An 11,304-nucleotide genomic window follows, 5' to 3' on the forward strand; every position below is an offset into this window, starting at 1 on the left:
AGTCCTCCAGGAGATGAGAGCTTTAAGGATGAAGTATAGATGTCAGACTTTAGGTAAAGTGTACATAAATTAGCAAGAATATTGGATTCTGTTGAGTACCATATTATTACTTAATGATCATAATTAAAAGTTTGCATATTTTCAATAAGTCTCAGATGAGCCATGTGAACATGTGACGTGCAAGAATGAAGCCAGACAGCATGCAGGTGCGTTTAAAGAACTAGACAGACACATAAAGGATTCCTTATAAATATTTAAAATACTTTATACAGCATAGAAATCTCTTGACACTCAAACAAAACCATCCTTTACAAAATCTTAAAAAAAGACACCCCCCACCCAAGTCCGTATCAATCTCAGTATCAACCAGAAAAAAGGTACAAAGACATAATTTCAAATGCTGACAACACAAGTTTGACTCATGCAACTTTTCATTTGGACATGAAGAGATTCTACAGTATTTTAACAGTGAGAAGCCTCGTGTGCCCGTGGAAGCCTTTTTTTTTTTTGTTCGTTTTTTCCCCCTTTGTTTTGTACAGGCAACTAATTTGTGACAGTGTCGGCTCAGATAAACGTCTTAAACTTCTGTTCATACAGAACGGAGTAAGCAACAGGAACACAGGAGCTGCACTGTTATTTACAGGAACATTTTTCACATGTCTCAGAGCTCTTGGCAAATACTCATCATTGCAGTTAACACTTAAGACTATTGCACAAACTACAGCGTTAAGACAAAAGGAAGTGAATTATTTCCGCAGATGATCCTAGTAGCAGTTCTTTCCACTTTCATACACTCAACCTGTGGTGAGGTTGATCTGTTTCATAAGGCTTTTGATGCTCTATTCTTTTTTCTTTTATTTATTTTTTTATTACAAACTGACTAGGAACAGGCATATCCTGCTGTGAGAAAGTCAAGACTTTTACAGATTCCCTGTGGGTCTTAGAGGTGAAGCAACACTTGTGGATAAAAAAGTTCAGTGCTGAGTGAAGGTTTATGAGGACGTTTATATAAAAGTGAGAATATGCTTCTGCTCTTGCAACCTACGGCTATTTTAGTGTGTTGATTCTAATGGCAACACTTACACACTGCTACACTGTGACACGATCCACACAAGCATGTCACAGCCGACTGCTGTTCCACATTTAATGCATGAATAAATGCAGTGAGGTAAAAGATGTTAAACACCGTTCTAAGTATACGTTTTGGTTTTCAAGAATAGTGCAGTGAGCTTCTTCATCCGGTCAGCATAGGACATAGTGCCGGCTGACTGGATGTCAGTGGCTATTATACAGAGTTTTCACAGAGACAAAACATTTATACATGTAAAATCAGGGTTAGGGTAAAAGTTGGGGTCTGTTAGCTGGTGTGAATCAGTTTGCGGCTCAATTAGTAACCAGTTACACCAATGTTACATAAGAGAGTATCTCTAAGTTGGTCTATAATACATCGTTCAGTGTGTACTCGTGTGTGTGTGCTTGTGTCTGTGTACAATTGTTATTGGCAAGGCTCATATTACACAATGTCCCATGTCCATTCCGTATTTAGGACACAGAGAGATTTAGTCATTGCTCATGGATCCGTTCAGATCTTATCTCCTCAGTGTCACTTCTCACATTACATAATACGTGTGGTAACAAGAGGTAATACATTTTATATTCTCACCACCTTTTTTTTTTAAATAAGTCTGTCATGAAAAGTGGCTCAGTCGCAATAAAGGGACAGTTCACAGTTCAAAAGGCCGCTCTGGAAGACCTCTCCCAACATAAAAATGTTGAAAGGGGCATCGAGTTCAGTCCAACTTTTTTTTTTTTTTTTTTTAAATCATCTTATAACTCAGCAGAGGGTCTTTAGTGCACCTGAAGCACAGAGGAGAGTCTGCATGGGGTAGGGAGGAGGGGACACGACTTCCTCGATGACTTGTTCTGGACGAAATGTAAATGGCTGCAGCTGGACCTTCTTCTTTAGGATCTGTCCGATTCCCATTGAGGGGAATTTGCTGCGATGCGTTGGGCTCTCGGGATCGCTGCTACCGCTGCTGGAAGGAGGACTAAAAGCTGAGGTAGGATTGAGGGGACTGAAAGCAGACTTTGGAGGGCTAAAAGCTGAGCTCCCTGGGGGACTTCCTATAGTGCTGGGAGGGCTACCACTAGTGTCAGAAGAACCACACCAATCTGTCGAGGTGCTCTTCTTGGGCTGTGGATTGACAATGAGGACGGGCGGACTGGGGATTGTGGCTTTTTTCAAGTAAGAGGAGTCAGGCTGGAAGGCGGAGACGTGGCGGGGAGGGGACAGGGTCCCGTTAGTCAGCTTGTACCAGGGCGAAGATGGGGTGTCTTCGATTTGTTCAGCTTTGGCGAGCGAGCCGAAGGAATGCATGCCAATTGGCGACGGCGCGGGAGGAGCGGGAATGTTGTGTTCTGGGCTCGTGTTGACTTGCGGAAGGGTGGCCAGGCGCCTCCGTTGCTGTGGCGTGTTGGGGAATAGAGGGTGGATCTCTAGGTACTCCATGGAGGAAGAAGCAACTGTGCCCGGAGGTGCCAGAGGTGAATTACGATGCCCACCAGTTATGGCACGCAGTAAACCTGAGGATGAAATTAGAAACACTTTAGCTTTTGTGAAACATTGTTTTTACTGTAATATTTAATGAAAATGAAAATAAATTCATTAAAAAAGTGAGAACCCCATCTTTTCTTAAACCTCTGCCTGAGTAGCCATTGTCTGTATGCCATTAACAAGATCCTGACAGACACAATGATCTGACAGCAGACGTAAAGCCAAAGGTACAGAAGACAAATTTGTAATTTCTCAATACCACTTAAAGGTAAGTGAGAAGGGAGTTTAGGTGTGTGCTAAACTCTCTCTTGCAAGCTTGAGTCAGTTCAGTTATTTCTATATCATGAACTTACTTCTGCACTATGCTCTCTTAAGTAATTTTTGATTAGGATTTTAGTGTTTGTGTTTGCCCCACGAGTGACTGGCAAGTTGTCCTGGATGTTTCCTCTCAGATGGATGAGTGGGTGGTTAGATGGATGGACGAACAGACAAACAGTGGATGGATGGATGGTGGGATGGATGGATGGATGACTGGGTAACTACGTGTGTGTGAAACAGGTCGCTGTACAAGAACATGCATTCTCAGTCAACCTACCCTGTATGAATGAAAGTAAATAAAATAGATACAATAAATAAAGTGAACATAAAAAAAACAACTGCTTCCTAATTGTTGTTTTCATTATTTTTGCACTCAACTGTGCAAATCCTCACCTGTTCTGTGCTTCTTCTCCTTGCTGGGCCCCTTGCTGACAGCCAGGTAGACGGGCGTCTGTTTCGGGGGTATGGTCAGCTTATCGACGTGCTTCCTCCACTGGGTCTGGAAGTATTCGTTTTTCTGCTTTTCGCCTCTCTTTTTCTCTTGGAACTGCATCTCCTTAACACACACACAAGCAACATTTGTTGTTGATGACTAAATGCTTTGCGTCATCCCGTCACAACAGTTTATTGGTGTGAAAAACACTCCTGGTCCTTTTGAAATATTACTATGACAAACTCCTTGGGAAAAGGATGTGCAAGTGACTAAAATATTTTTTTCTCACTAAACTCACTTTACTCACTGACGTCAAACCGGAAAGTATATGAATATACATACCCTGTATTCTTTGGAGAGTCTCTTCATTTTCTTGTTGAGGAGGAAGTAGACCGCCAAAGTGTGGCAGGCGCGATTGGTGAGGACGGCGCTCAGAACTTCACTGTGCTTGTAGCCCATCTTCTCCGTCATATGCAGCAACACTGTGTGGTTGATTTCTTCAATGTGGATCCTTAACGCAAAAAAATATATATATATATATTTAACAATGCTTGACAAATTAAGCTTTTAAATGCAAACTACAACAAACACAAACTCAGAGCAATTTAAATCTGTGTACATCTACCTGTTGAGGTATGGTGCCCCTGTGTTCTTATTGGCCAGCTGAAGCCAGGAGTCAGCCATCACCTGGTGGATATTGGGACGCTTGTTGGGGTCTGGCTCAAGTAGCTTCTTCAGAAGACAGATGGCAGCTGAGAAACGAGAAAAATCAAAATTTGTATTGTTATTCTTTCTGCACGCTCATCAACACGTAAAACAGGAGCAGCTTTCTCGGTGCTGAAACATGTTACGACAAGTTTTAGAATCATGTTGTGTTATCATTGTGATTATTCCCAGGCCACAAACTTGGCTCTCTTCCTCCACATCCTTAAGGTTCAAGATTCTTTTGAATTACCAACGCTGCAAAGTGAAACTGCTTATGCAACAACAAAATAGATGAAACTGATAAAGTTATCATTATTAAGTAAATTGTTTCGTAACGAACCCAGTTGCGAAGTCAGATGCATGTCGTTATAGTATAATAGGTGCTTATAAAAGTGAGTTATGGTATCGCCCCTTAGTTTGCATATAAGCGAAATGCAAACGACTGTTCTGACGTGCCGTGAAGGAGTGACTGCAGAACGAGTGCAGAGATTGTGAAATGAATTTGACACCGTCATACCTATGCACACCCTTTCCACAACACACGCAAGCTTCTGAGGAACTACCTTTGAATTTATCTGTGTAATTATATCTAAATATATGTGTAGGACATTTACACTATATTTAGTGACTCTAAGGCAAAGTCAAGCCTATGAACAATTTTAGTTTCCTAAAGTCTACAAAAACATTGACCAAACCTCTCAGGAAGTGAATCATTTGTTTTAAGAAACAAAAAGAAAAAACTGTAGAAAAAATCTGAATCTGTGCCAGGGTCTTCACTGGAAGAGCCACCTAATCCCTGATAAAGAGGCACAAAAGGTTATCATGTTTTCGCCTCTGATGGAAAGGTTACTAGTGAAATCACCGAGAACTTCTTGCTGTCTTGTGCAATGATGTGCACGAATGTACATCCCTCCGCCCGTCACCTGTTTTTCTGCTTTTTTGCTTTTCGATTTTTAACTGCATTTAAGCAGAATATATGAAAACAAAACTTCTTTTTGAAGGGTTTAAAATAAGATGTCATAAAGAATCTTAAATATGTCAAAGGCACTAAGCCTCAAGTTATTTATCCTTTTGCTTCTAGCTTTAAGTAAGCAGCTTTTAAAATCATTTTTCGAAATTCTGAAGGCCAACCAGTCAGATTTCCTTCACCCTCCACTTTTACGTTTTATCTGCACACAGCAGGTTTGTGCCGTCGTGTTTTCATTCCTTACCTGTTGACAGCGTGGGAGGTAGCGGGTTCATCTCCTTGTCCACCATCTTCTGGTGCAGCGCCCGAAGACTGAACGGCTCCACGGTGAACGGGAGTGTCCCAGTCAACATTGCGTACATGTTAACACCACTGGAAGACCCAAATACACACTTCAGCTCTCTGTGCACTCATTAAATAAAACTGATGTTTATTATCAAATGTCTTAAAACAACTTTAAACTCACATGGACCAGACATCCACTTTTGGTCCATACTTTTTCCTAGAGAGTAGCTCAGGGGCGGCGTAAGCTGGACTTCCACACTGGGTGCTGAAGGGATCAGAGTATCCCAAGATGCCAGCACAATTACTTAGGCCAAAATCTGAGGGAAAGGAGTGGTGGGGAGAGTGGGTTTATTATTTTAACTTGCCCATTAAAGAAACACAGGGGTGTTAGCACTTAGGTGAGAGCTTAGGGAACATTACTCTTTTCCATGTGGATTCTTTTATGTCTGAAAACATGTACAGAATTTCTGTATAATGTTTTGTGCACATAAAAAACACTGAGAGCATCGGGGCTTACCTATAAGCTTTATGTTGTCCTGCTCATCCAGTAGGAGGTTTTCTATTTTGAGGTCCCTGTAAAACAAAGGTCCATGTTTATATTAGATAACCTTATATTAGATGATTAGATAACCTTTAGTATCACACAATCTACCCCCCGCTTCTTGAACCGTGACATAACCCCTCCTAATTTGAGTCATGCTGCTTAATTTTCATAGTCTATTGTGTATCTTCAGATCCCTCCTCAGTAGCAGAAATCCTGTTATCCACAGAGGCCATCTCACTGTGATAGAAATTCAGTTCCCAGGCTCTAAATAACAAAAACTATTCCTCACAAGAGCCTTGGGAAACATATGCAGAAACAGTGCATGTTTTTTCCATAAATCTTACATAGATTTTGATAAAATGTTTGACAAAACCCTAGAATTAACAATACTGTGACTGCATTTCTGTAATGTTTTTGCTCTTCACACCTAAATGGAAAACATTAAATTATTACAATGTAGTTATTGTGAAGACAGATCTGCTTTCATGGATTAATAGTCATGTGCATAAGAAAGACTTAACCCACACTTTGGGAAAGAGGATCATGTCTGACCCAGAAGTCTTAAAGTTAACTTTGACCCACATCGAATGGCACAGTAATTATATGCTTATATACTAATGTTTTTGGGGTTTTTGGTTTTGTTACCTGTGAACCACACCAGCCCTGTGCAGGTGCTCCACAGCCAGCACCAACTGCCGGATGTACTTCTGCGTCTCTCTCTCATCCAGGCGTTTCTTGTCGTAGATGTGGTTCATGAGGTTCCCACCGGGACAAAGCTCCATCACCAGGTAGTAGCTGTTCTCTGTCTCCAAGATGTCCAGCAGCTGAGTGATGTTGGGGTGGCGGATCATCTGCTGGATGTGACCTTCTCTCCGAAGGTTCTTGGTAACATATGAGTCCTTCTTGGCCTTCCTCTTGTCGATCACCTTCACCGCCACCTGAAAAAGAAAATGCAGGAGGAGAGAGGAGGGTGAGGTTATATTTATATTTTACAAAGTACTAAGTTAACAGCGATTGTTGGCCTTGTAAACTGTGCAGCATGCAATATTGTGAATAATATCCATGGAGAAGGGAGCACAGTGCTGATTTCAGAGCGCCTAGGCGTAACAGGTGAAGAGCTGCTCGGAGTATGTAACTCAAAACTGACCTCTCCCTCACAGCTGTTACTAGTGGGGGAGCCACAAGGCCCTGCAGCTGAGGGGGAAGTGTGTGTGTGTGTGTAGGTAAATTGGGATGTGTGCTGGTGGCTGTGTGTTGTGTGTGGACATGGAGGGGTTAATGAACCATCATAAACTGGGATATGTTACCCTATATGCTGAGAAGGCACCAAGGCCAAATGGACAGTTAACATTCTCCCTCATTTGTCGAGGTTTAGTTGCAGCCAAACACACAAGAAGCTGAGACACTGAGTATTACAGAACATGGAAAAGCCGCACGAGACCAGTCTCCATCACGAACGCATCCCAGGCGCCAGATCAATGTCCTTTAACTTCCAATGACTCTCTCATTTGTCAAGAATTCTTTTATTGATAATTTACATTCAATAAACTATCAATCTTCCTATCCCACGTGACTGCTACGTTTTCATCATCCATGTCTTCCCTTGTAGTTCGTTCTCGGTAACTACAGACTAGAGTTCAAGAGCATGGCTCACCCACGCACAAAACAAACTCATCTCACAGCAAGGGACGAGTCCCACAGACGATGGAAAGCGCTATAGCACAAGGTAAGGCACTCTAATATCCACCATTATCAGTATCACATGAAAGTTGGTGAGTGGTTCCACAAGTGGAGATAATGTCTGATTGCTAGTTTGTTTCTTTTCATATGTGTGTGTTTTTTCTTTCTTCTGACCTTCAGCTTGTCTTTCATTTTTACTTTCATCCTTTCAGGACTGGTAATTGATTCAGTGCTGAAAACCTTTTTACAACTGCTAATTAAACCTGCCTGTATGTGCATGCATGTGTGTGTGTGCAGTGTTCTGTCACGATAATAGATGGCCTGTGTTTACACACTCCTAATAAGGAGTGCAGGGTATGTATGGGGTGGGGTGGGCACTGTATTTACAGTTGGCTACTCTATATGAGGAGGGGGTGGGATATAGAGGGGGAGGGTGTGACTCTTGCCTGGGGGGTTTTGAGGGATTCGGTTGTTTATCATCAGGCGCCCCTCAGACAGAAAGGGGGTGGTGTGTGTGTGTGTGTGTAGTGTGTGTGTGTGGGGAGGGGGGGGGGGGTAGAGCGGGGAAATGGGTTACAGACATTAAAAAGAACCCCACACATATGACCTCCTGAGCTGCCTGCCCATGACAGCCCCATCTCTCGCCTCTTCTCACCCCCATACCCCTTTTCTGCTTTTTAAATTCCATGCATTTACTTTGACTTTCTAGTAATGTAAAACAAACAAAAGTGGGGGTGGGGGGATCTGGGAATCCTCATGCATTTCCTTTTCACCCCCATGTACTTGAATAAACTCACTACCCTCCTGTACCCCGCAAGCGCCTGTTGGACGCCTGCATTCAAATGAGTGAGGGAGAGTGTTTGGATGTGCGATTGCCAGCGTTTGCATCATCCTCAACAAAGACAGTGTGAGTGGGTGGGTGAGAGGAACATTTGCTTTACAGCAAGGGAGGAGCTGGGTGTGATCCGAAATATTTTTAATATGCAAATTTAGGAATTTTCAGTGACAAATTATAGCCTGTGCATTACCTATAGAAATGGTATGCATTTAATGCAGGAGCGAACAGTAAAAAAGAAAGAAAGAAAAAAAAGGAGACGTACTTGTTTTTCTAATATGCAAATTTTTTGGCTCCTTCTCAAAAAAGCCTGAAGAGACAAAGGCAACCAGTGGCCAATGGTAGCCCGTATCAAACCCCCCCTGCGATGGCGGAATCATAATGAGGTTGAAGCCCATTTATCAACGACAAGATTTCATATTCAAGTAGCAGCTCTGCTCTCTTATAGGCCCGGCAGTTTTCTTCTCTGGTCCTGTCACACTCTAGCGCGCCCACCGCGGGGATACGGTGAGATCACCAGCAGCAGCAAACAAAGCATAGGTTCAGAAACGCAGGGCGATCGACGCGTTATCCGCAGGGTTGGAGAAGAGACAAACACCCATAGATAACTGTGTCTCTCTCACGCACAATTAGCAAATATTGTCACTAGAGGAGCTCCTGCTGTGCACAACCTATACTCGGCATTCAGCAGCTGCTGGTGGGACGCCGCATGCGCTAATTAACAAAGGCGCAGCGCAATCAGAAGAGCTGATCACTTTCTCTGAGGAGAGAACCACTAATTAGGAAGTCCTGGATTGGCGCATTGCATCGCAATATAAACAACTTTTCCACTGTTCACATGCAGCCGAAAGGAATGCGTTGCCAAGCACGCATGGCATCTGATTCTGTCCATTGAAATGTAATTTAAAACCACTACAGACGCAATAAATGGTGAGGCACAGTCAAAATTTAAAAGAAAATTCATTAAAATGACAAAAAGGCAATGAACTATAAGAGTCAAGCTAACTGTTAATTCCAGATGACATGTCATGACATCACAAAATAGATTAAAAAAATAAAATATATGACATCTATGACACACACACACACACACACACACACATATATATATATATATATATATATATGTGTGTGTGTGTACAGTATATATACAGTCTGTTGCGGTCCGCTTACCTTTTCTCCTGTTAACGCATGGAGACCTTCTCTAACTTTGGCGAACGATCCTTCTCCCAGCTTCCTCCCGATCATGTAGTTCCCGACCCGTTTGGTGTGGTAAAAGTTCTTGAGGATGTCCGTTACAGGACTGCATAGGGAGGCCGGGAGGATACTCTCATTCCCGGCACTGTTTGGAATTTTACCCTCGTATAACCCGTGCCCGTTGTCCACTACCATGTCGCTGTCTGCAACAGGCATCACAGCTCCCTTGTCAAGTGTCCCCTTTTAACAAGGGAGGATAATACGCAGTCCGAATTACACCCACTTTCAATGCAGGTATTAAATGCTTAACGTCCGGTAAAGTATCTTAACTCCGTTATCTGCGTAATAACAAATTACGAGTACCGGAGCTTGCGCCACCTGTTCACCCAAAGCACCAAGTGAGCTCACTCAGCAGTTTCCGAGACCACTGTGAAGTTAATGAATTAGTTTAGATTAAAAAAAAAAACGGTAGAAAAAAGGGGGGAACAGACTCAGTGACTTAAGTTAGTAACCTGACTGCCACGATCTATTTTAATACCTAGGTGGGTTTTTAAAAAAAGCATAACAACAAGCATCGGCTCTAATGAAGGTGTGCTCTGCCTCTCTTCTCCAAACACGTTCGTCTCCTGATTAGTCTGAGAACAAGCAGCGTGTTTTGCAGTTTGAAGCGACTTTCCCGGTCCTCCGTGTGGGCGTTGCTTAGTGCGAGAGGGTAAGAAAAAAATGCACATGTTGTTGGTAGCCGGGGTAATTTTCAACCCAATCAGCGAAGGTGGGCGGAGCACGGGTACAGCTCCACCCGGTACCACCGCCTCGCCGTTTTGCTGCATGCGCTTGGTGGTGCGCTCGGATTGTAGGTGTGAACAAGAATACACGTGTAGTCAGGAGAGGGAGACAGCAACAGAATAACTATACATATTTATATATTTCTTTTAGTCCTCTTTTATTTCTGAGTGATTAATTTAGGCACAATTGTGCGTAAAGTAGCCTTCTAAACCAACACACCCATGCCTGTGCGCCAAGAGGATTCGCTTTAGTTAGCTGCAGTGGCACATATACAATGACACATATGCCACTGGCAATAAATCATCCAGTTTAAACAATGTCTCTGACCAGCTAGCATATATTCGAGGATTTTTCTCTCTCCTCTCTTGTGGTTGAACCCGGAGTTCTGCCAAAAATAGAAAGTTGTACTCCAGTAAACCAGAGTCAGACAAAGAACAATTTTCCTCCTCGGTGGCTGAGGTGTAGTCTCTGGCCTAATTAACGCTGGTGTTCATCACTCAAAGGAGGACACCTGCAGGGAGGGGCGAGATTTTCCTACTCCGTTTGTCTTCGGCTCAGGTTTGCCTGACCTAGTGTATGTTTTCCTACTCGGTAAACTTGCAAGCCCTGAATAAAATAAAATAATAATAATAATAATAATTTATATATATATATATTTAAAACACCTGACAAGGAAATTTATCTAATCAAAATTGTTAAATAGTCCCTTTCAGTTTATATTTAAAAAAAATCCTGCCAGCATGAAGCATATGTTTTGAGTTTGTGTGAGAAGGTGTCAGTTTAGCTTCTTATACGGGTTTAGTTTGGGTTACTTCTCTGTTTCTGCTGTGTTTTGTTTTCCTCATTTCACTCGCATAGAAGGAGTGAGAGGAGTATATCTAGATATGCATATACAGTGCCAACTGGACCATGCTTTCTAGACACTAAACCAGACATTGGGGCAAAGAAGTGATAGCACGAGTGCACCATCTATTGGAAGATTTCTATACTACAAGCTCAA

The 11,304-nt window shown here is 42.5% G+C and overlaps 1 protein-coding gene across 1 annotated transcript; it reads right to left on the bottom strand.

Annotated features, from left to right (window-relative positions):
• Nucleotides 1-240: 240 nt before the first annotated feature.
• hunk (hormonally up-regulated Neu-associated kinase) lies at nucleotides 241-10,300 on the bottom strand. The gene is made up of 9 exons (XM_005928044.3): nucleotides 9,495-10,300; nucleotides 6,452-6,744; nucleotides 5,780-5,835; nucleotides 5,444-5,579; nucleotides 5,222-5,349; nucleotides 3,931-4,057; nucleotides 3,648-3,816; nucleotides 3,266-3,428; nucleotides 241-2,583 (listed from the first exon to the last, which is right to left on the bottom strand). The coding sequence occupies exons 1-9, from the start codon at nucleotides 9,732-9,734 to the stop codon at nucleotides 1,835-1,837; spliced, it is 2,061 nt and encodes a 686-aa protein (XP_005928106.1). The 5' UTR covers nucleotides 9,735-10,300; the 3' UTR covers nucleotides 241-1,834.
• Nucleotides 10,301-11,304: the final 1,004 nt, after the last annotated feature.

This window comes from Haplochromis burtoni, unplaced genomic scaffold (assembly GCF_018398535.1).
Source record: "Haplochromis burtoni strain Fernald_Lab_line unplaced genomic scaffold, NCSU_Asbu1 Contig_109, whole genome shotgun sequence".
Lineage (NCBI taxonomy): Eukaryota > Metazoa > Chordata > Actinopteri > Cichliformes > Cichlidae > Haplochromis > Haplochromis burtoni.

Bases quoted from the DNA above. Each gene is read 5' to 3' on its own strand.
- hunk (XM_005928044.3), bottom strand. From the start codon at position 9,734: ATGCCTGTTGCAGACAGCGACATGGTAGTGGACAACGGGCACGGGTTA. The intron at 6,745-9,494 runs GTAAGCGGACCG...TTTCTTTTTCAG, and splicing joins ATGCGTTAACAGGAGAAAAG to GTGGCGGTGAAGGTGATCGA. The intron at 4,058-5,221 runs GTAAGGAATGAA...CTCGTTTCTCAG, and splicing joins ACCTCCCACGCTGTCAACAG to CTGCCATCTGTCTTCTGAAG.